The sequence below is a fragment of the Acartia tonsa genome, chromosome 7, assembly GCF_053477335.1.
Source record: "Acartia tonsa isolate MP-2025a chromosome 7, ASM5347733v1, whole genome shotgun sequence".
NCBI classification, from domain to species: Eukaryota; Metazoa; Arthropoda; class Copepoda; order Calanoida; family Acartiidae; genus Acartia; species Acartia tonsa.
In genome coordinates this window covers 37,984,102-38,010,393 of record NC_137266.1, presented here as the reverse complement: position 1 = coordinate 38,010,393, position 26,292 = coordinate 37,984,102, and the positions used below count along the sequence as shown (strand labels likewise).

The following is a 26,292-nucleotide window of genomic DNA, read 5'->3' as shown; positions in this document are numbered from 1 at the left end:
GTACAAGAGTTAGAACAATTAAATCAAAAGATTTTAGTGTAAAACTATTTGTAAATAAGAGTATAAGAATAAGATATTGTTATCAACGACAAAAAAATGTTTTGCCTAGTTTTTGTTAAAAATTTTGAGCATATTTATCATTTAAAATCAATGCTATCTTTTCAAAAGTGTTTCCATTAATTTGTTTGTGTTTTGTAAGCAAATCCTGTTTTATTATTATTTATACTGTGTTATTTTATTTGAATATATAATTCAAAGATAGCTAATTTTTTTAAAAAATAAACTGAGATGAATGTCGAAATTTTCTTATTAAACATAATAATGTATATATAATTAGAATAGTGGGACCTTGAAAATAAGCGATAAATTTAACAGAATTTAAATGTAATTATTACAAAGCTAGCTAAAAAAGTGTTGACAAAAAATAATAATCCTTTTATTCAAATACTATAGAACATTATAACAAGGATGATAATATTAAGTGTTGCAGCATTTTAAAAAAATATGTCTTTCTAAAATCAATTGATTTAATGAATAAGATATTGAAAATATAGCAATGTACAGATTTTTATGATTTTCAGGAATTGAAAATAATTACATTCATTTGGTTGCTGATGTAAAAAGCAGAGAAAGGCATGTATAGAGTCATAAAAGAGCTGCAATGATTTACATATATTTAATAGGATGTAAAATCCTTTTATCAAAGTCAAATACAGATTAATTTTTATTTGCAAATTCATTGGAAAAAAATCCGTACTTACTGATAGACAAAGTAAATTATAGAGTAGCTTCTCTACTAAATATAACATATAAATAGACATGCGCAGAAGCTACGTAGGAGCTACGGACAGTTCTAATATTTCGGAAAGGGGAGAGGAAGAAAGTTATCTATCTATTACTGGGAAAAACATTTAAAAGCCCCCTCAAAAGGAAAATATTTTAAAAACAAATTAAACCTATATTGATTTTAATTTGAACCTTAATATTGCTATTTTTAAAAATTGGCATTGATATCTACTTTCCGAAATGATTGTATTGTTAGCAGCTTGAAGTGAAAATATTTTACTGAAAGTCCAAATTTTTACAGTTTTTATAATTTTTTGACAATGCTAAAATTGATTTGTTTCCTTCATTAATTTTATGATATATCCATTATTTATTAAGGAAAAACACAAATATATGTTAAATTTTATAGTTAGGGAATTGTTTCTAATGATGAAAAATCCTATATAAAACTCGGCCATTTTAGAGTCCAAGCTGTCAAATTTCTTGACCAATATGAATATGTTAGTAGGTCTTTGCCATAGTTCTATGTAGCCATGTACCATCGACCCCTCTATACTCTAACTTTATTCATTAAACGACCCCTCTTTTTTTCTATGTAACAGATATTAAGATACACTCAAAAGAAAGTTGTTAATTTTTAATTTAAAGGGACTGTGAACGTAAATTTTTCTCATCTTAATATCAAATCTTAACATTATCTCATTCATAATATCTCACAGATAGAGCAAAACGCGCTTTTGTTTGCTTAAAAAACGGCTTTTTCCGACGATTTTTATAAGGTACGGGGAAAGGAAGAAATTTTCAGTATTATATAAAATGTGCATTAAATTGCTTTTTTCTCCCATTATAGCTAAAATTAAACTTTTTCACATAGTTCTAGATTTTTCCTAACAGTTAAGCTGACTTTTAACATAATCCTTGCTTTAATCCAATGTATAGTTACTTAGAAATTGATAAAATAAGCAATATTTTTTTATTGAAAACCAAATACAATAACAACGCCAGAAACAGGTTTTTTATTAGTATCCAATTAACTTTAAATGGCCCATCTCTCGCCCACCTTTAATTACAAATTTGTAAATAATAAAGACGCAATATTTCTTTATAAACAGTCTGATAAAAGTGTAAACTAATTCTCCAAAGTGGGTTATTTATTGTTCAACACAATAAAAAAGGATATTATTATTTTAAATAACCTATGAGATTCAACCCTTTGTAGACAGTGAGGTATTTTTTTGTCAATAATACGAATTTAAAATATGTCTTTATTACCTAATTACTACGTTATAAAAAAACGAATTGGCAATTTTATAGCATAAAATAAATCCTTAACAGTAAGTAAATTGTTTCAACTATATGTGACAAGTTAAATATCCCTACAAACATTATAAGAACAAAAAACGTTCAGATTTTCCCTGTTTTTTCCTTTTTCCCTCTCAAAATACCATAAAATCAAGGCATTATTTCTGGATATTTTTGTGAATAGGACATTTTTGGTTGATCAGTGTAGTGAAATGTGCTTAGTAAATGTTAAGATTTGATAATCAGATGAGAAATTTTTACGTTCACACTCCCTTTAAGGAAGAATGAAATTAATTTCCCTCCTTCGCACCGTTATTTACTGGTAAAAACGGCGATAACAGTGAACATGAAAAAAAGTAAAATGCTTGCTTGAATTTTCTCATTTAACTAGATTTAACTTAGTCTTCTACAGGGATCTAAAGGGATAAGACATTGGCAAATAAATTGATGTACATCACCAATGATGCTACACAAACTTACCTTTTCTGTAGTGTTCAATTAGTAGTTGGAATGTTTGAACAATCAACTTAAAGAAGTAACAAATCAAAAAGTCCCAACAGTTGCTGAGCCAACGAATAAGAAAACATTATAATAAAACATTGGGGACTAGAATAATAAATAGCTTATTTTCAATTGTAATATGGGGAAATAACAGCCATTTTTACTAATTCACTTGGAATGACGTACAAAAATCCAGATCTGAAAAATGTTAGAATGCTAGACCATCCAGGGAGGGAGAGGACATTGGGCTATTTATTACATTAGTTTCTTATTTGTTGGCTTTACACAACTTTGTGGACTTTAGTGAATTTTGATTGGTTGCTTCATTAAGTGTTTAAACGTTTCAACCACTAATTGTAATCTACAGAAGGGGTAATTTGGTGTATAATCATTGGGGATGTAAATCAATTTATCGGCCATTGTCTTATCCCTCTAGATCCCTGCAGAAAACCTCGGTCACTGTATTGTATCTAATTGTAATCTACAGAAGGGGTAATTTGGTGTAAAATAATTGGGGATGTAAATCAATTTATCGACCATTGTCTTATCCCTCTAAATCCCTGCAGAACAGCTCGGTCACTGTATTGTATCTAATTATAATCTAAAGAAGGGGTAATTTGGTGTATAATCATGAGGGATGTAAACCAATTTATCGGCCACTGTCTTATCCCTCTAGATCCATGTAGGACACATCGGTCACTGTATTGTATCTAATTGTAATCTACAGAAGGGGTAATTTTGTGTATAATCATTGGGGATGTAAATCAATTTATCGGTCATTGTCTTATCCCTCTATATCCCTGTAGAATAGCTATAGTCACTGTATTGTATTGACCAACCATAAAAAACGTAGATTGTCATATCAACCTTTAATATTTAATAAGTTTGTATCATTATTAGTTTTAGTTAGAAAACATATGAACGTAGGTAGTTATTATTGTAAACCAGAATATATCCATGAAAATGATAGTTTAAAATGCTTTTTTTTTTCGTTATAAAATCCAAAGTCACAAAAATACAAAACGTTTATCCTAACATTTTGATCATAGATATTCGTTTTTATATAAAGTAATTTAAAAAAAGCAAAGATCTTTTTTTGTATTGAGCATAAATAAAAACGAAAGGAATTCTGTTATATTAAGCAGCAAGGTTTTTATCCGATTTAGTTCTCCATCTTCTGTAATCTTCATAAAATGGAGCTTCATATTTTTGGGTTATTTATTAATATTCACGTGCTTTGCCTAACCTGTTTATGCAGTGCTTTAGATAAAAACATTCGTTTTATGTTCATTTTGCTCCTAACGTTCTGAGTTAACCTTATTTCCTAACCGCTCCTTTGTTTATACAGAATCCTATAAATTGCACATGAATGTCTAGCGAGAGTTGAACCCCCCCCCCCCTCCCCCAACCCTATGGGCCCTTATCTTGCGGTTCCCTAACCCTGTACCCAATATAACCTAACCCATCCTAGCCTAAGGCAACATATAACACAAGAAAAAACCCATTGCCCCCATATATTATTCCAAATAGGGGGTGTGGGGGGGGGGGGGGGTGCTTTACTTGCCACAAATACTTAACCTAGAAAGGCATTATGTACAAATCATTTTTGAAAGTACTGAAAGATGATCTTTTATATGAAGCAAAATATATGAAGTTCTGATTTTTATAGTTGTCTTTTATATTAAGTTTCAATTAGCCATTAAATAAAATTACATGTCATGTTTCAGATGACCAAATGAAAAATTTAAGCTTTTTCTGTTTTATTCCTTTAGTCCTGAATTTATTGAGTAAGTATTTACATTATCTAATTTTCCTTATATAAAAGTAGAAGGATCTTTGTCTGTCTGTCTTGTTATCTTGTTATCACTGAACTGATACAGTTCTCCTTTACAGTGTAGTTTATCATTGTTCCTAGGAAGGTTAATAGATCCATAGTATAGATGTATATACAGATAACTACCTCTCTACCTTTTTCTATGACCTTTTCTGTATGCCACCAAAGTGTTAATACACACCACACCATTGTTTGATTTTTAATGACCCAATTGAGAGTCAGCACAAGGACAGTGAGATGGGGAGAAACAGTTATTTAACCCTTTCTCCCTCTAGTGTTTTACTCTAATTATAAAACCACCCACCAAAATAACTCCTTACCAAGAAATATTTTTACTAAAATGAAAATGAAAGATTAATATTTGTATTTAGTTGATTCAGTATCAGGCCAACAACAATTGCAATGTATAGCTTGTGGATTACCTAAGGTAGTTTTTTCATAGATTTTTGGTAGTAGGTTTCCTTCAAAGTAAATATTCAAGCACAGAACTCTCCCTTCCCTTAATTTGAAATTAATTGAAAATAAGGGTGGGGTGGGGAGAGAGGGTTGTTTTTGTTTGTTTCTTTATTACTTTAGGTTAGGTAAGGTTGGGTTAAAGCATATAAAAAAACTATCTATTATCTTTATTATAGAAAAAATTGGGGGGAGGGTGGATAGGTTCGCTCTTACGGCACTTAAACTAAAGGTAACCAACCTTCCTTAAAGCATCCTAATATTACTTTACAGAAAACAGGACGCTTAGAATAGACATAATTACATTTTAAGATTGGATAATTTAGATGATTCACTTAGACCAATATTCCTAATCATCCTATGAATCAAAATTACAAAAAAAAGTTAATTTTATAATCATACTATCAGAAAATTGCAAGAAAAAGCATAAAAATCTGTATGTTTAAAATAGACATTCAGATTTTCTAATAAGGTTTCTATATTGTATCTTTTGTTTACAGGACTCATCATTCAAAGTTTAATAGGATGATTTACTCATGATTAAATGAGAAGGAAGTGCTATCCGTTTCTGTCAGCTTACGGGAGGATCATAAATGTAGAAAAGCTGTTCTTTTAAGAAAAATAATATACTTTTTTAAATAACCCAAATCAAAATTACTTAGGTTAGCCCTGACAGGGATGTATATGGCAGTTATGGGCCAGGGTTTGGACAGAAAAGGTACAACCATTCCTGTGCAGAATATGAAGAAGGAGAGGTAAATATTTAGACAAATAGTTAGATGTGAGTTTATTTACTTGTAGGTAGAAAGGTAATTAGATAGATAGGTATTTAAAATTTTAAATTTTGTTAAATACAATATAGTATTAAACATAATGACAAAATAATTTGTTTTAGCCTGCTCGAGCTTCCTTCTTGCGGACATGTCCAGCTGGAGTCCAGAGCTGTTTCTTTGTCACTGGCGTATATAAGGATATGAGTAAGTTTTTTAGATTCTTTGCTTTTATAGGTTTTATGTAACATTTATCATGTTATATATATATAAATTAAAATTAATCATCTGATTAATTATTACTTTTTACTTGTAAAAACTATCGGCTACGCCCTTAGTGGAATGTAAAAAGTTTCCTTTTCAATCTAAGTTAAGATCAGCTGTTTATCAAAAAATGTCAAAAAGACTGCTGCTAGTATTATTTTTTATCTTTGCAATATCTCTTGGGAGGGTTGTGATATCCTCCCCGATATAGTTATAAAACTTATTAGTAAAATAGAACCGTATCGGTTCAGCCGTTACCAAGATCCTTAGCTACAGACAAAAAAGCTAACTACTTTATACAAAGGGACTAGCGATTGTATCCCTAGCATCTTGGGACCCTCTCTTCAAAGGAGTAAAATGGGGACAGAAAAATAGCCTAAAACAAACGGCTTAAATCTAAAAACAGCTTCCCTAAAAGGAATTTTATAATAGGACTAGCGGCTACGTCCCTAGAGGCCTATAGGGACACGTAAAATTGTTTCTTTTCTATCTATTTTAAGATTAGCTATTTACCAAAAATATTTTTTTTCGTGCTAAATGGTGTAAGTTATGTTTTTAGCTAATTGTAAAAATGTTCGCAGGGCGGCGTTTTTATAATTTTTATCCATTTCTCTGGGGAGGGAGGTGGTACCCTCCTCCAAAATATTAATAAACTTTCTCAGAACCTATGAGAAGGTACCCAGTAAAGGAGAACCGTATAGGTTCAGCGGTCAGCAATATCCTTCGGTACACACAGACAAACAAAAAACATCCTGTTACTTTGTTATAAGGATATATTTTCATTTCTATAGCCATCAGATATAGAGGATGTGCAGAAGCCAAATATGAACATGACTATGGATGTGATAGAGAGTTACAGGCAGTCAATGTACTGGATCAGAGGGGAAGACTTGTACAGGTATAAAAGATACAAAAGTAGATACATAGGAAGTTTAAGGTAGAAACTATATTAGTTACAAAAAAGGCTAGGGAGTTACAGGCAGTCAATGTACTGGATCAGAGGGGAAGACTTGTACAGGTATAAAAGATACAAAAGTAGATACATAGGAAGTTTAAGGTAGAAACTATATTAGTTACAAAAAAGGCTAGGGAGTTACAGGCAGTCAATGTACTGGATCAGAGGGGAAGACTTGTTCAGGTATAAAAGATACAAAAGTAGATACATAGGAAGTTTAAGGTAGAAACTATATTAGTTACAAAAAAGGCTAGGGAGGGACAGGCAATCAATGTTCTGGATCAGAGGGGAAGACTTGTTCAGGTATAAAAGATTCATAGGGGGTTAAGCTTCGTTTGATTAAGTTTATAATAAGGGAGGAAGATAGCAAGTTTAAAAGAAGTTACAAAATATAAAAAGTAGACAGATATCAAGATAGATAGAGAGTTACATGCAGGTAATGTACTGTATCTGAGGGTAAGGGTTGTACAGGTATAAAAGATTGAAAATAGAAACATTGGCAGCCTCTGCTAGACACTGTATAAAGGTAATGGACAAAGAATAATGAATCATTATAAAATTAGGAAAGGTATAAAGTAATATTTTCTTAATTTATCAGCATTAAGCAACTTTATGTCTAAAATATAAAAGCCCAAAGTGACTCAAAAATCAGCCATATAACGTCATAAAAATGAGGGAGATGAGAGGAGAAGTGGGAAAGAAAACCCCTAAAAATGAGATGGACAATCCTTTATTTTTATGGCGTCATATGGCTGATTTTTGAGTCATTTTGGGCTTTGTCATAAAATATTTGTAACATTTGTTTACTTTATCAAAGGTCGTCTTCTGAAGTTTTATAACTAAAGAATCAAAAAAGACAGAATAAAAGAATAAAATATCAGAAAGTACAAATATTTCATATAAAAGTTGTTGTCTAAAAACAGCGTGGTTTAAATGGATGTATTGACTTTAACAGTAACGATTAAAGAGTTGATACGCTTTCTAAAGCATACTTTACTTTACTGTTTCAGGAATCCCCATCCAAAATAATTATTTTCTTATTTAGGTTGACGTAGATGTAACATTATGTTACTGTAACAACCTAACATGCCTAAAATAACGAAAAGGACAAGCGTACGTCCATACCTTAACTGTATAAAATCTTCAAATTTAACAATTGTAGAAAAGCTTCACTCTTATATAAAACAATAAGATAAATAATCATTTCTCTTATTTAGGTGGACGTAGATGTAACATTATGTTACTGTAACAACCGTGACTGTAACCACGAGATGTCAGGTGGGCTGCGCCCCTACTCTGCTATTTGGACGGATGCAAAATCACTTGCTGTTATTCTTGCAATTTTTATGTTTACCTATCTGTGAGCAAAGTAATAATTAAAACAATTTGCCTTATTGGAAAGAAAAGACAAGTAAAATTATTTTCCAGTATAGCTTCTAAACCGATTAATATCCGCTTGATTAGAACCGGTTTGCAGCCATACTGAAAAATCATGTATAGCATCATATTTGAATAAATTTTCCATGAATATTAAATAGAAATCAAAAAAATAAATACATACCAGTTTTTTAGCCTGTGCCTTTAGACGGTCGGGTCTATCAAAACTGGTTTTAATCTTATAATCTTTCATTTTAATATCCGCGGAAAGCTGTCTACAATACGATGCAATTTATAACTATTCTAGTTTGACATACAAAAAATATATATTTAGAATACTTTTAAATTGTCTTTTTAATTTCATCAAAAAAAATAATTTATATACAACCAATATAATTAAAAAACTATTTTTAAAATAAATCTTATATATAATTTACTGAATAAATTTTTATTTAAACGAGGACGACAACATCTATATGTAGCGAAGTATTATAATGATGTGTATTAATATTATCCCATGACTTGCAGGATAAGACAATGGCCGATAAATTGACGTACATCCCCAATGATGAAAGACAAAATTACTCTACAGTATATTAAATTAGTATTTGAAACGTTTGAACACTCAACTTAACCAATCAAAGTCCACAAAGAAACGTTTAAGAAAAGGTTGTTTCAAAACTTTGGGGACTAGTGTATTAAGCAGCCCATTGTCCCATCTCTTTCTGATATCACCCAAGGATCTTTCTTGATGGATAACTTAATGAACGAAAAATTTATTTGCACCTCAACCTAGACAAACAAAAATACACTTTTCGATTATCCTTAATAATAAAGTAACAGGATGTTTGTTTGTTTGTCTCTTTATACCGAAGGATCTCGCCAACTGCTGAACCGATATGGTTTTCCTTTATAGGTCCTGGGAAGGTTTATAGCTATTTCGGGGGAGAGTACCACCACCCTACCAAGAAAAATCACAAAAAAAAATAAAAAACGCCGCCCTGCGGAGAGAAAATGTTTTTGGTAATTCTTGGTAAAGCTGATCTTAACATAGATTGACTTAAACAATTTTACGTGTCCCCAGAGGCCTGAGGGGGCATAACCGCTAGTCACATATGTTGGGATTCGGCTACTTTTGTAAAACACAATCAATTTTGTTAGAATGTGTGAAACGCAGACAAACTCACAGTAATTGGATGTTTATTTGTCAGAGTAGTAGGATGTATTCATGTCTGACTTTTTGCAGAAATCTTGTTTTAGAAGACGAAGTACGTAAGTCCCTAAAAAAATTCTGATGTTATAAAAATGAGGGCTGAGGAGAGGAAGGGTGAGAAAGAAAACCCCTGAAAAAGAGATGGATAATCCCTCGTTTTTATAACGTCACATGCTGATTTTTAGGGACTTTTTTCGTCTTCTTGTTAAAAAGGCATCTGTTTATTTGACAAATTCCTAAAGGCTCTAGGGTAACACAACTCAATACATTTCTTCGGAATTGCATTTAGGGGCGCAGCCGATGGTTTAACAAAAATGATACACACACATAAATGTACACACATTTGATATAAGCTTTCATAACAATATTCAATATTGCCTTGGTTTCTATCAGGAAACTAAAGGGATAAGACAATGGCCGATAAAAATTCCCAATGATGAGACAAAAAATTATCCCTTCTGTAGATTACAATTTGGACACTTAACTAAATGAACCAAGCAATTAAAATTTAATAAAATCCTCCAAATTTGTTAAGCCAACGAATAAGAAAACGTTACTATATAACTTTGGGGACTAGTGTAACAAACAACCCAATATCCCCTCTTTCCCTGGTTGCTATGTAAAATAGAAAGTAAAAGCAATTTATATTAAAAGAGAGTCCTATTATATCTATTCTAATATGTAATTTAATGTTAAAATTATAATAGAGAAAAACTGGAAACCTTTTATATGTAGTATGTCTTAAAATTCGAAGCAACTCTACAACTATCTATTTTATCTATCAACTAAGATAGATAGATATTCTACTGCAATAGGCGCCCAAAGAATCGTATTTTAGTCTTTTGTATGTATATTATTATTCAAAAATTGAAAAAAAATGTTTTTTACCTATTCAATTTTACTTAACCAAAATTGTTTACATATACTTTCCTTTTCTATACTTCTATTTTTTAAAAAGTTTTTCTATAAATAGGGTCTGTACCTCCTGTTGTCTTTTTTTTTGGTAATTTTAATATTTTTCCTCTCTCTCTCTCTCTCTCTCTCTCTCTCTCTCTCTCTCTCTCTCTCTCTCTCTCTCTCTCTCTCTCTCTCTCTCTCTTTCTTTCTCTCTCTCTCTCTCTCTCTCTTTCTCTATCTATCTATCTATCTATCTATCTATCTATCTATCTCTCTCTCTATCCCATTCCTCTCTCTCTCTCTAAATAAACTCCCATGTTATTCTTTTTTTCCCCTCTCTCAAAACCATCCACATATCTATCTATCCAACCCCCTTTCCCTCGCGTATTCCTCGTATGTATAGTAAAGTTGTTGGAATTGTCAATTATTGCTTGAGTTCAATAAATAATATAAAGTATTGAATCACAATACTATTACTACATCGGCTAGAGTTACATTGTGATGTTACGATTTCAATGTATAATTTATAGAAATGGCATATAAATGTTAGCTTAACACACTGTCTGTTAATGCAATCAAAACATTTTTTTAAAAAGACAAATTACCTATATTAATTAATCATTTAATCCTATGGTTACGTGCAGGGGCGTCCAAGCTTTTTTTTTTGGGGGGGGTAAAAAATTTTAGGGGGGGGGGGGTAATTCGTGTTTGGGGGGGTAAAATGGCGCGCGAAGCGCGCCGAAATTTTTTTTTACCCCCCCCAAAATTTTTACCCCGGGGGTAAAATTTGATTGGGGGGGGTAATTACCCCCCCTAAAGTCTGTTGGGGGGGGGGGTAAATACTCCCCCCAAATCTGTTGGGGGGGGTAATTACCCCCCCCAAACTAATTTACCCCGGGGGTAAAATTTTTGGGGGGGGTAATTTAATTATGTAAAAAAAGCACCTACCTAATCTATTAAGTTAATAAGTACTATCCTATAACATAAAGTAGTAAGTAAGGTTTATTTGACTATAGCTTCAGATTTCATTACTTTTAATACTGAGTTCTTCTTTTTAGGAAAGCTTCACATAGATCCCATGATGGTTCCACACTATTATAGGTCAATCCTTTGAGTGGTTTTAGGCTATTTTTCTCCTCCCTTTTTACCCTTTAGAAAACATGAGTTCTTAGATGCTAAGGGCGCCACTACTATTCAAATATATAGTAGTATCTAATTCTTTAGAACATGAAAATACAATAATTAACTCACTAACCAATGAACTAATATGATTATACTTTAAAGTGAAGCGTCTTATAGGTCCTAGTAAGTTTTATAACTAGTTTTGAGACACCCTGACATCCTCCCAAAAGAAATCGCCTATAGAAATTCTTTTTCATTATTTAATGAAATATTTAATTTAGTTAGGTATCTATTTTATGGAATCTTCAGTGCTTTACAATTACATCATAGATCCCCGGGATGGTTTTAGCCCTTATAAAGGCCCAAGCAAATAAAACATGATCAAACTATTAAATTTTTTGTTATCATGGTTAAGAACTGTTTTAACTGGTTGGACTATATTGGGGTATAGTCCCTTTTGTGGCAACGCTCTTTAAGGGGCGTTTCTTCGTTTTTTTCACACAAGCTTCTCTCCTATTTTTAGCCCCTGCGGGGGGTCAATTGCTTAACCATGTGGGGCAATCACCTAAACCAATATAACCTATCCTAAAATAAACTATCAAAAGCCATTTAGGATATACTTTTCATTAACTATTAGGAGACCAAACGAGGAACATAAAATATATTACACCTCAAGGCTCGAGTCACACTATGACTTTTTTTAGGGGGGGGGGGAGGAAAGGCGGGGATTACTCCCTCCCCCCCCAAAAAAAATTTTCAGTAAAATTTTTTTTTAAGAACATTCAATTTGGGGGGAGGAGGGGGTAAATACCCCCCCCCCCAAAAAATTTTTTTTTAAAGAACATTTATTTTGGGGGGGGTAATTACCCCCCCCCAAAATGGTTTGGGGGGGTAAATACCCCCCCCAAAATCGTTGGAGGTGCCTACGGCACCCCCAAGGTAGGGGTAATTTTTTTTTGGGGGGGTATTGTTCACAAAATTTTGGGGGTGCCAAATGGCCCATTACCCCCCCCCTTGGACGCCTATGGTTACGTGAGCAGCCATGGGAGCTAATGAAAAATCAGGTAAATTTTAAAGGCTCAAAGTAAACAAATTTTCATTTATAACAAGCTTAGTAAAGTAAATTTTGACCTCAGAAAGGCGGTTGACAGGTATACCTGGCACCAGAAGTACCTGGAACCTGTAGGGTCCTGTTGACAGGTATGCCTGGCACCAGAAGTATCTTGTACTTGTAGTGTCCTGTTGACAGGTATACCTGGCACCAGAAGTGCCTGGTAAAGGGAGGGTCCAATTGACTTCAAATGGACACAACATCAGATATCTAACGGGATAAGCCAATGGCCGATAAATTGATGTACACCCCTAATGATGATACACAAAATTACCGCTTCTGTAGGTTACAATTAGAAGTTGAAACGTTTGAACACTCAACTTAATGAACAAATTAATCAAAATCAATAAAAGTCGCACAGTTGTCAGGCCAAGGACTAAGGAAATGGTATTATAAAACTTTGGGGACTAGTGTAATAAACAGCCCAATATCCCCTCCCTCAATGCCATATAATCAACATTTTATTTTATTTATCAATTTGATAAGATATCTCTTTTTGTACTAATACTTTTGCCCTTTTTAGTGTCATGTAAAATGTCTTGGCTTAATTAAGGGGTATGGTGTTGAACAGACTCGACATACAATAAAACTACGAGAGAGAGAGAGTTAGTTGTATACAATATTCATTTACGTTTACTCTGAAAACACACACAAGTTATAATGTTTTACTTTTAATAGAGTATCCTATATAATATAAAATAGTATTTTACTTTCTCTGAAGCTACAAATCTCGGAAGCTGCTGGTCTGAATTGACTGTACTTTTAGGGAAGCTTTATAAATGTCTTTTAGACGATTTTCCTGCCATCATTTGTCCTTCCCTTAAGGCTAGGTCGAAGCAACTAGTATATATTAAATTTTGATTGGTTGGTTGAAATTAACAAAGCCCAAACTTTCGAACCAATAACTTTATTCTACGGAAGGTGTAATTTTGTATATCAATATTAGGGATGTGCATTAATTTAACGATCATTTATCCCCTGAGATTCCTATTATTCATATTTTTATCTAGCAAGTATCTCAAGGGAGTGATTGGTTCGTTATTATTTAATCATCTATAATACAAAGTATACCGATGTCTGTCTGTCTGTTTGTTTGTACCGAGAGATCTCGCTAACCGCTGAACTGATCGGGTTCTCCTTTACAGAGTAGATTCTAATGGGTACCAGGAAGGTTTATAACTATTTTGGGGAAGGGTACCACTACCCTCCCAAGAGAAATAGCCCCTTGAAAAAAATTAACCCCCCCCCTTAAAAAAAATCTAAAGGAATAAAATAGGATTGGGATTCATCTACCCCCTCCTCAAGTGCCCCTAGAGGCCCCTATTGGGCGTAGCCTCTAGTATTATATAAAGTAGTAAAGTTTTTTTTTCAGTAGCTTAAGATTTCAATAACTACTGAATAGATTAAGTTTTCCATTTTATGGAAGCTACATATAGGTCCAAGGATTGCTCTATGCTATTGAATTCTTCTATCTAATGTTTGGTTTTAGGCTATTTTTCTACTATCCTTACCCCTTCGAATACTTAGCTGCTAGATGCTAGAAGCGCAGCCGCTAGTGTTACTATCCTTATACTAAAGTAACAGGATGTCTGTGTGTGTTTGTGTGTCTGTACCGAAGGATCTCGCTAACCGCTGAACCGATCGGGTTCTCCTTAACAGGGTAGCTTCTCATAGGTCCCGGGAAGGTTTTTCAACCATTTTCTTGGGGGGGTGGGACCCCCCCCCCAACCCCCCCCCCCGAAATTTTTATTTTTTTTTTTAATTTGTTTTAACCAAACTTACAAATGATGGGGGGCCCACCCCCCCCCCCCACCAAAAAAAAAAAAAATTTCCTCCTCAAGTGCCTCTAGGGGGCGTAGCCGCTAGTAAACGGATAAAGCAATAAGCAATTATAATAAATCACAAAAATTGTAGTTGTTAGCTCAGGTTAGCCGAAGGTCGGGCTAACAAAACTGGAATTTATTTAACGACTTTTATTTAATATTCTTGAAAAAGTGTCTGCAGTATGATGTATACATAATTTGATAACCGGTTCTTATGCATCCTAAGCCATACTGAAAATAAAATACTTTTTTTTCAGAAAGAAAACAAATCTTAGTCATTCAAATAACAATTAACTAAGAGAGGTGATAAGAAGAAGACAACAGTGTTCATTTTATTTTGAAAACAGTTTCATTTTGAATTTTGGACTTTAGTGAAGTTTTTAAACGCAGGGATAATGATTTTGAAAACTATCATCAGGATCTAATTTTGTCTTTAAATGCTACAAATGGCTAAGTTAAATGCGCGAAAAAAAATTATCTGTATTCGACATTAATGTCATTTTTTGGGAATAGTCCCTTTCGTAACATCTACCCATAAGGGGCGATTCGTCGTATTTTTAAAATGGCTTTTTATAGGTTATTTTAAGTTAGGTTAGGTTATATTGGGTTAGGTGATTGCCCCACAGTGTTAGGTAATTGACCCCGCAGGGTTAGAGCCCCCCGCAGTGGCTAGAAATAGGAGAAAAGCTACCGTGAAAAATACAAAGAATCGCCCCATATGGTGCGATCTTGCGAAAGGGACTATACCCCATTTTTTTATTTAAGGGTAGTACTCCGGGATAAGACAATGGACGATAAAGTGATGTACATCCCAAGTAAAGACAAACAAAATACCCCAATTGTACATTTAAAATATTGGTTTATTGAATTGAAATTCAATTTAAGTACCCAAAGTTTTGAGCCAACGAATTGGATATTGTGTGCATAAAACTTTGGGTACCAGTGTAATTGACATATCAATGTCCCCCCCCCCTACCTGGTAGTACTATAATATGTAAATTACACATTAATCTTAATTTTTACACAACCAAGGATAATTGGTTGAATATATTAAGACTGTGAAATTCAAGTCTGCACTAATTGATATATTATTACTTGGATGTTGAACCAGACTTCCATGTACTCTTGTAAAGTGATGCTCGCAGCTGCCTAAAATAACGATAGACCATACCAACCCCCTTTACCTAATCCCCTCTCCTACTGGATGAACGAATTGACCAATTAATGAGGTCCATTTTAGCAAGATAAATTGACGCCAATTTTACCCCAGTCTACATCCACGTATATCCTATATCAATTTCTGCACTGAAATTACGTCATAAAAATACAAATACAAATTTTTGTTTTCAAAATCGTGTATAATGTCAGTGATGATAAGAATGCCAAAAATCAACAACTGCAATGGACAAAAGGTCTATACTATGTAAGTATTTCTTTTTATATCAACTATTTTAAAAAGCGAAACTTTTCCATAATTAGGTTCGGACAGTATGTCCGTCTGTAACGATTAGCTCTTTTCGTTAATTTAGACATGTCAGAATTGTTCTATCGATTTCAAACTTTTCAGGATGATTCACCTAACAAATAGGTACAATTTAGAAAGGAATGCAACTCTATAATCGTTATCAGAAAGTCCGTACGTCTATTTTAAAATTGCTGATTTTATGGATGTTGTCATCCTTGTTTATCTATATATGTTTGTTTGTCCGTTTAAACGTTTACATGTATTTCTATACATCTATAATAAATTTAACTATTATAATGTGGTATAAGCTGTAATTGTCGAATTTTTTTTGGCATAGCTACTCTTTAACCTATTAATGATCGTCCCAATAAATATGTTTTAAAAATATATCAAAAAGATATTTTTTTGTGAATGGACAAACTGACAAAGTCAAAAACATAGCAGATGTTCAGCTGTTAAGAAAAAAAAGAGGGAGGATATATAAAAACTGAAAGAAAATAATGAAACAAAATAATGTATAAAATAGAAGCGCATATTTCAGCAACCCATCATAAAAATCCATTTCCTCCATGGCCTTACAGACAGACGGACAAAGTGAATTATAGAGTAGTTTTGCTAATAAAGTATATACTATATACATTTATTAGCTGCGACACAAAAAGATTATCTTGTATACCCCACTTGAATTTTTCTCGGCATGTGTGAGATTAAATTAAATTAAAAGATAAAAAGTATTTTATAGCGCAACTACTCTAGAATCATTCTAGAGTACTATATTTAAATAGACTAAAACTATCCCAGGGCCTATGTGAAGCTTCCCTAAAATGAACTCAATCGGTTCAGTAGTTTTCAAAAGTTTCAGCTTCAGACAAAATTTACCGTTGGACATTTTGTTTATCCTGATTAGGGGTGTACATTAACTTATCGTTCATTGTCTTAACCCTGATTTTTGTAATAAAATTCTCCATCCCGAGGCGGTCATGATGTCCAAATTTTCGCACCCAGTCAAACATGCGTCATCTCTCCAAGAAAAAATTAAATGACAATTTCAAATTCATAGAAATGATAGGAATGCTTTTTTCATTGAAAAATTAAAAGTAAATGACCAGCATTTTTTTTTCATTTTTGTAATTTCCCCCCAAATGTCAGAAAGATGAAAAGAATGTTTTTTTCATTGAAAATGAAAAGTGAATGACCAGCATTTATTTTTCATTTTTGTAATTTTCCGAAAAATGACCCGGCATTAAATTTTCATGTTTGACTTTTTCCAAATTATGCCAAGAATCTTCATATCATTAAGAGATGAAAAATAAATGCTGGTCATTTACTTTTCATTTTTTTTCATGAAAAAAAAACATTCCTGTCATCTTTTTTTCATCTAAATGACTTTCATTTAATTTTCATGCCATTCTTTTTTCTATATTACATGGTTAGAAAAAATCCCGCAAATTTTAATTTTAAAAGTGGGAAAAGTTAAGTAAAAATAAATTTAATTAAAATTGAGTAGGGTAGTGCGGGGTAATTCCGGTCAATTTTTTGCTTCAACTTAAAAAAAAACATAGTTCCCAAAAACTTTTTCCGGTTTTTAAGAGTGCAAATGAACGATATGGCAATAACGAAGAAGCCTGTTATGGTCCCATTAAGATCTCGCAACTAGAAGTCGGTCAAAAATCGGTTTAAAGGGCGGCGGTTGGCCTATACCGGAATAACCCCACCGGTGGGGCTATTTCGGTCAGTTGACTTTGGGGGGGGGGGGGGGGTGGAACACCCCCTTAAAATATTTTTTTTTAACATTTTAAACTATGAGTAGAAAGCTGAGGTCATTAGCTTTCTAACAGTACTAGTCGCATGCAGATCAGACAATTTTTTGACCACATTTTCCCCATTATAAAAAAGTCAGTAAAATCGCAAAAAAAAACATAAATTTTTTTCATGCAAACTTTTAAAAAAAAACCATACTTTTTATTATATGATTAGGTTTTTTTAAGCTTTATACATAAATTAGAGGCAATTTCTGATTCGCAGGTCTTGGAATTTCTTGAAAAAAAAGATTTTTTCCCAAAAATTTTTAAATTTTAAAAATCCTGCCAGTTTTGACAGCAGTTTTTGATACATTTTTTCTTGTCTCAAATTGGCTAGGATTGACCTACAAGGGTGGTTAAGGTGTCTAAAGATGCAAAATTACATGCCTGACAATTAACTCGAAATGGTATGGGGTCTAACTCTAATATATCAACACATTTTATGCAACAGGAATTTTGAAAATGCAAAATCTTGAATATGTACTCTAAATCTTGGAGATAGAACCCATATCCTGGGGAGTTTTTGTTGGGACATGCAAAGAGCTTTCTATAGACACCTTAAACACCTTTCTAGCTTAATCCTAGCCGATTTGACATAAAAAAATCCAAACCGCGCAAAAATCACGAACACCCTCTTATACGAAAAAGATGCCAGGGTTTCATATGGAATTTTAAATCTTCTAGCAGTCTTTCTAATAGACATACCCCTTCTTACATGAGCCAATGCAGCTGATACATCTTCAGGAAAATATTTAAGGCGTTCCTTTGGGTGATATACTCTTCCCATTACTATAAAAATGTGTCTGAAAATTTTTTAATGTTTTTACAAATTGAAAAGCTTAGGCAACAAAACATGACATAATACATAATACAAGCAGTAAAATGACTAGTAATGTACATCACACAACAGGCAAGGCAATGATTAAAGCTTAGGTCATGCATTTAGGTTGTTTATGCTTCCAGATCACCTAAATAAAACATTAGGGTATTATACAGTTATAAATACAGAAATAAAAAAAAGTAAAAAAAGTGACCGGAATAGACCATTTTTTTTAGACGAAAAAAAAATTATGAAAAAATCAAGTTAAAACAAGGCCTCCAATTGCAAACGATAAATGAATGCCATATCTTTCATTTTACATAACCCGGGGGTCGATAGGACTTACCATTTTTTCACAATTTTAGATTGAACATGGCCTATTTTGAAATTTTTTTTTGCAAATTTTTTGCAACTTTTTGAGGGCAAAAAAAACATAGAAGGAGTTATCTGACAAAAATTTGCTGAAGTAAAAAATGAAAGTATAGGCAATAAACTACAACTTTGCTTTTCTGAAGATCTCTCGCAAACGTTTAGAACACCGTTAAAAAACGGGTTTAAAAAAGTTGGTCGTTTGACCAGAATTGACCCGATGACCGCATTAACCCCGCACTACCCTAATTATTATGTTATTAGAAAATTTAATGGAAATATTTTGAACATGAAAGGAATTTTTAACATTCATTTAAAATAAAGAAATCTTATTTGAATTACAATTTCAATTAGTCATATAAACGACTAGATTCAGTGTCAACTACAACACATTATTTATTTTAGTAATATCTTTGGCCATCATACTTAGGTACATGTGGCAAGTCCTTGGATGCTGCTTTACATTATATATTACTAGCGGCTACGCCCCTAGAGGCCTCTAGTGGCACTTTGAATGTTTTTTTTTTGTAAATATCTAATTACAGAAATAATTGGTTTATGTTTCGTTGGAGTCTCTTTTTCGGGAGGGGTATTTTTTTTTCTAGGGGCGATTTCTCCTGATAGGGTGGTGGTACCCTCCCCCAAAATAGTTATAAACCTTCCCGGGAGAAGCTACCCTGTTAAGGAGAACCCGATCGGTTCAGCGGTAAGCGAGATCCTTCGGTACAAACACACAAACACACAGACAAACACACAGACATCTTGTTACTTTAGTATAAGGATTTCCGTAAAAAGATGACCTGGCATGTAAATTTCATTTCTCTACAAACATGACTGTCATTTAAAAGTCAGGTCTCCACAAAAATGATTGTCATTTGAAATTCATTTCTATAATCATCAAAATCGGTGCCATTTTAGAAGGGAGTTGATTCTGAAATATCCCTGATTTTCATTTTTCTGGCATGATGATTTTAAATGAATAGATGTAAGCGAAAAAGATGAAAATTAAATGAATTTTAATGAAAATGTTAGCTGGGCAGGCAATTCTATAAAATAGTCTAAAACCTTTTCAAGACGCGTATGATATCATATGTCATAACGGGGAACGGCTTGGCAATTTATTATTCTTGTTATTCCTCTTAATCCTTAAATCAAAATTAAATCATGCAAGTGGGATTGTGATGGGGGGGGGGTGAACTTTCTTATTATGACTTTCTTCTGTAGTATCTTTCAGAGATATAGGGATAAGAAAATGATAGAAAAAATGCCTGTTCCAATATTTTTGAATTACTAAATACATAATTTTATAAATATGCATTGGGAAGAGATTAATTTATCTTCCATTGTCCTATTCCTGTGTCCCTGAACATCTAGATTGTGTTTACTATGAACTTTTCTCTGTGTCAGTGTAGAGTAGTTAGAGTTACTACTAGTTAGTGACGTGTTGTTACTATGACTGTCTGTGCATGTCTGCAATTTAGGTAAATTATTTATCTTTTGGTTAAACCTTGTATGTTGGTGACATTGGGCTGTCTAAATTACTAGTCACGAATGTCTTATAATAATGTTTTCCCGTATAGTTACGAAGCCGATTGATATCCCTTGGATTAGAAACGGTTCTCAGCCATACTTAAAAATTATGTCTAGCATCGTGTTCTATCCTTTTTTCCACGAATATAAAAATGTACAATTATAATAATGGTACACTTTATATCCGCGGAAAGCTGTTTATTATACTATGCGATAAATAACTATTCTTGTTCGTTGGCTTAACAATCTTAGGACTTTTAATGAATTTCAATTGGTTGGTTTATTAAGATGAGTGTCTAAACGTTTCAACCACTCTACAGAATGAGTAATTTTGTTTATCATCATTGGGTATGTAATATGTATATAAATTTATTTTACCCTTTACTTTTTTCAAGAGGGTGTGAGGGTCTGAATTCTATAGGAGGTTTAGGACCCTTCCCTGAATTTTATATGGGGGTTGAACAAATGTCATAAAACGCGAATGTACAGATCTGAAAATTGTGTCACCCCTCTCGTATTGCGTATAACCGCGAGATCCTTTATTTCCTCAACGTCCATCATTACATGTTTTTTTTGATAGCAGTGGAAACAAAAACAATTTTACACGCACTTGAAAGTTTTAGCGATTTCCATAAAGATTATGTCTGTAAAAAATAAAAAAAATCTTCGAATTTCTTTTTAAAAATCTTTGAGTTTCCTAAGTTCTTTTTCAAATGCCAGGAATTAGATGCCTAGAATATTTGGACTTTAGGATGTCGATAGTGGTAATAAATTTATCTAATTTATTATTTTATTTTGTTGCTAGCAGTCTTTTTTTCTTTTATTAATCGATTCCAACTACTTTTATTGTTTACTGCACCTAATCCAAACTATTATCTTAAAATTATTCGAATTGTTATTTTAGAATTAGAACGTGTAATATCCAAAAGGCTTTTACAGAATTTTGTGTTTTACTGGCATCTGCAAATTGTTCTAAATTAGACTGACGGCTGCAAAACGACAGCTGTGACGTGATGAATAAGACAACTAAAGAGGAATCCTATAAAAATTGAATAACTATTAAAACTATGAAGAACGAAACAGGGAGAGAGGGGCTGTTTATTCCACTTGTACCCAATGTTTTTTGATGTTGGCTTTACAATATTTGGGAATCCTATTGAATTTTTATAGGCTGGTTTCTTACTAATAGTGTCCAAACGTTTCAACCATTAGTTTTAATCTACAGAAGGGATATGTACATCAATATATCGGCCATTGTCTTTTCCTGCAAACGAACAAACTAAACAAAAATGCTTTGCTAAGCTCTCAATGACGAAGAGGATTTACCTTGTATAACTAAAACTATTTTGGCTAAATCTAAAAATAGAACAAATTGAATTGTCTACGTCATAACTTTGTTTATAATGACCAATACATAGTAGATTCTAGTATTTGAAGTGTGACGTCAGAGTATAACTCATAGATTACAGGGATTTAGGAAGTAACAAGTTTTAAAATTATAAGGATATAGTCAGGGATCTTAAGGGATAAGACAATGGGTGATTAACTGATGTACAGTGTATCTCAAATGATGATAAACAAAATTAACCCTTCTGAAGTACCCAAAGTTTCTTTGCCAACGAGTGAGGGAGATCATTTATTAAACTTTGGATACTAGTGTTATGTACAGTCCAATATCCCATCCCTCCATAAGACAAAGTAGATTAATGATTGAATGAACAAAATATCAAATCTAAAATCTAACTCCAACTAAATAAAATTGCCTGTTAGGTTAAAATGGATTAAAAGCTGCCCACGTAGAAAAAAGATAACTATCCCCTCCAAGAAACTCGTTTATCACCCATAGTAAGGACTTGTTTCGTAATTTATAATATATTTACATACACAAAAATTCCTGTTTGTTCTATGCATGCCCCACAATACTTCCCCAATTTACTCAAATGTTTCTACATTTCCACCAATATTTGGGATAGAGAACAATTTAAAATGCTGTTTATTACATAATAAATGCAGCCATAAAATTTAAGAAATGTGAAAAGTCGCATAAGAAGAGTTTAAACAATCTACAGCTAAAAAACCGGATGAAAGAATCTATTTTGTATTATCTGTTTTAACAACAACAAACATTTTAAAAATCTCTAAATCACAAGTTGAAATAAATTTTAAAGCCCTGTCTTTGCAAATATAATTGGTGCCGTATCAAACTATTTTATATCTGATAAAAACACTGTTTAGAATAGATATAAAAGGACTAGATCATAATTTCCCTAATTAAACCTATAGGAACACAGTGTAGAATCAACCCGACTACATTATTGGATAGAAAATGTGCAAGGGAAGTTGCCATTTTATAATCTAATTTATATGAGTACTGCTATATATAAACAAACATATTTGTTTACTATGAAAATTTGGGCAGATTATTATGTTTGATTAAGCATCTAGGATAATAAATGTATTATGTTTAGGTTTTAAAATAAACAACAAGCATGCTAACTTGCTGACTTAACTAAACTATTTAGTTTATCAAAGTTGTTACACAGGTCTCCTTAACAAAACCTTAGATTAAAAAAAATCTCCAAAGAAACGGACAACGGGGCCTTCAAATAGGGCACAGTGGTGGTTAGAATCCGTTGGAGATTAAATCTTAGCTGCTCCTTCTTGCCAGATATTGCAATTTGAAGTTGTGCGGTAAAAATGCCTAAAATTACAAGAATTCCAAGGATATATGCATACATGAACACCTTAATTCATCAAATAAAAAGGTGAGTTTAACATTTGAGGAGTTTAGATGTCTCTGCATATGTAAACTACACAGTCCCTCCCCATTTACAAAATTTTAAAACGTAAAAAAAATTATTTTAACAAGAGTAATGAAAAAGGTACAATGTCTAGTTTATAACTTTAAGCTAGAAGCTGTTACCCTGGAACCAGTAGAAAAAACCTCAGTTCAAGTTTGCATATAGCTAAAGTTAGTTTTTAAAATACTCACAACCCCCTCCCCCCCTTCAACCCCACCCCTTACAGCCCATAATTTTAAGGGGGCAGGGGGGGCAAAGTAATAGTATTATGTTTTACTCAAAACTACTTGAAGTATTGTGAGAAAAATTTATATGTAAGATTCTTAGGCCCCAAGTTTCTGGAAATATTGTTGACTACCCCCCACCCCCCCCCCACCCTCCTAATGAAATCTAATAGGAAGGGGGTCAAGGGGCAGAGTTCTTTAGACATCACTAAAGAAATATATAAGCTTTAGTACATAAACTTTAGTAGGCATCAAAATCTCTTACAAATATTGATGCAACCAACCCCCTCTATCTGTTGGAAATAGTGGCTAGTGGCATAGGTAAATAATATTTTGTATCATTTAGAAACCTCTAGAGATATTCAGGGTTATTATTTTAACTTATATAGGCCCATATTTACTTTTATAAATATCTATTTCAACTACAACCCTAATATCTATTCCAAATACAATTATTTGCTGCATAATCTCCTCAAACCTATTGGACTAATAAAGGAAATATTGTCAACCCATTCCTCCTTCCCCAAACATTGAATAGGTAATACATTTAAAGCAATTTGAAAATCTAAAAGCTTTATTCCAAAGTTTGCTCCTTAATGCTTTAGCGGTTCCTGAGTAAAACACAGGTGGTGAGATTTTATGGAGGGTAGCTTAAGAGTGAGGGGGAGGGCAAGCAATAATTTAATATTATTTTTATGGGGGTGGAGGAAATTGTGCAGCAATATAATTTTTCTGGATGGGGTTGGTTGAAGTTGGGGAAAGGTCAGCAATATTTGTTCAAGTATGAAGTAATTATGGACCTACTAAAGTTTAAATCCAAAAGGGTATTGCTATACTTGCTTATATTACTTAATTGGAGGGGGGGGGGGAGATTGTAAAGCAATATGGACGGAAAGGGGGCTTGGAGGGGGGGTTTCAGCAAATTTTGTAAAAGTTGCTGTTGACCTACCAAAGCATATCTCAGAGGTTTGCTTTGCTGCTATAATTCTAGCGGTTTCTTAGTAACACAACAGAGTAGTACCCTTTCAACTGCAACCCTCCCCCCTTTCTCTCTTTGCAAAATGTTATGTTTATGATTTATGAGGGGAGGGGAAGAGGTCAGCAATATATGTAAAAGTGCTTTGGGTCCTACAACAATACAAATCCAAAAGCTTATATATATATATCTAATAGTTTTTTAAAACACATTAGAATGATCTTCTGCCACCCCCCCCCCCCCTACCCCCTCCATTAGGTTAGGACAAAGGGGAGGGGGGGGAGAAGGTGGTCAACATAATTTCTACAAACTTTGGCCTAAAAACCATACATAAAAATTTTTCCCACTATACTTCAATTATTTTTTGAGAAACATAATAGCATTACTATGCTTCCCCCACCCCTCAACCCTAAAGTTTGTAGGTTGTGAGAGTATGGGGGGGGAGCAATATTACTAAAAGTAACTTGGGCCATATGTAAACTTAAACTGAAGTTTTTTCTTCTAGTTCAAGGGTAACAGCCTTTAGGATAAAGTTGTAAATTGGACAAACCTCTTTAAGCTTATAGTACCTTATTTATTACTTTTATTGAAGTTAAAAACATCATTTATAGTAGTAAAAATTGTTTTGAATGGGGATGTAGTGTGTAGTTTACATATGAAGAGATATCTTAACTCTTCAAATGTTAACTCACCCTTTTTATTTGATGAATTAAGGTGTTCACTTATGCATATATCCTTGGAATCCTTGCAATTTTAGGCATTTTTACCACAAAACTTCAAATTGCAATATCTGGCAAGAAGGAGCAGCTAAGATTTAATCTCAAACAGATTCTGACCACCACTGTGCCCTATTTGAAGGCCCCGTTGTCCGTTTCTTTGGAGATTTTTTTTAATCTAAGGTTTTGTTAAGGAGACCTGTGGTTAGTGGGGTTTACATCAGAAAGTGATAAGGGACATTGGGCTGGTTGTTACACTAGTCCCCAAAGTTTATAAAAACGTTATCTTATTAGTTGGCTTAACAACTTTGGGGACTTGAGTGAATTTTGTTTGATTAGTTCATTAATTTATGTGTCAAATCAGTAATCTACAGAAGGGGTAATCATTGTGTATCATAATTGAGAATGTATATCAATTTATCGCCCATAGTCTTATCCCTTTAGATCACTGGGTTTACATAGATATAAAGATAACAACATGTTCATATCAAATAAAGTGAAATTAAATAGATAACACCTTAAAATATTCGTGATGAAGTATTTTAAAAGTGTTTTTGATAGCACAGCTACTCTATAGTTATACTTTATGGTATGTACGTACGTCACTTAATGATAGCTTTAACGCATATACATATAACAAATAAAATGTATAAGTATAGATGTATATGTACATACATAATCCAGATAACAACCTGTATCCAGTGTTGGAAACCTTTTTCATCTGTTAGCAAATTGCTTTCTGCTCTTTTGTAGCGACTTAGCTGTGTTAATATTTCCGACGTTATTGGCTGATATTTAAAGACCCAATTGAAAGTCGGCACAGGGTCAATTGGGTGGGGACATACAGTAATTTAACCCTTTTCCCCTCTATTGTTTTTCTTTAATAGTTGTAAGTTGCTATAAAGTTATTTACTATCGACCTTTTTCAATCTTTAATCTAATCATTTTGATTTTGTAGATTTTAACCTTTTATTAAAATAAAACTTTTTGGTAGCAATTTTGTAAAAACTTTTTTTGTTTACATAATTTTGTTTTCATGCGACACTACAACGTTATGTAGTCATAGTAACAAAATAACATAGACCCATTTGCAGTACATGCACATTAGAGAATAAAGGTTGCTAACTTTAAAGGTATCAATGACAGATGATTAATCAACCTGATAAAGAATTAGGACTATT

At 32.9% G+C, this 26,292-nt stretch overlaps 1 protein-coding gene across 1 annotated transcript; it reads left to right on the top strand.

The window, feature by feature from the left end:
* Nucleotides 1-4,319: 4,319 nt before the first annotated feature.
* Nucleotides 4,320-8,678, top strand: LOC145324306 (uncharacterized). Its single transcript, XM_080166922.1, has 6 exons — nucleotides 4,320-4,376; nucleotides 4,795-4,850; nucleotides 5,539-5,631; nucleotides 5,772-5,853; nucleotides 6,702-6,808; nucleotides 8,083-8,678. Exons 1-6 carry the CDS (start codon nucleotides 4,325-4,327, stop codon nucleotides 8,227-8,229), a joined length of 537 nt encoding a protein of 178 aa, XP_080023048.1. The 5' UTR covers nucleotides 4,320-4,324; the 3' UTR covers nucleotides 8,230-8,678.
* Nucleotides 8,679-26,292: the final 17,614 nt, after the last annotated feature.

Coding starts and splice junctions, on each gene's coding strand:
- LOC145324306 (XM_080166922.1), top strand. CDS start 4,325: ATGAAAAATTTAAGCTTTTTCTGTTTTATTCCTTTAGTCCTGAATTTA. Junction 4,851..5,538: donor TAGCTTGTGGATTACCTAAG/GTAGTTTTTTCA, acceptor AAAATTACTTAG/GTTAGCCCTGACAGGGATGT. Junction 5,854..6,701: donor TGGCGTATATAAGGATATGA/GTAAGTTTTTTA, acceptor TCATTTCTATAG/CCATCAGATATAGAGGATGT.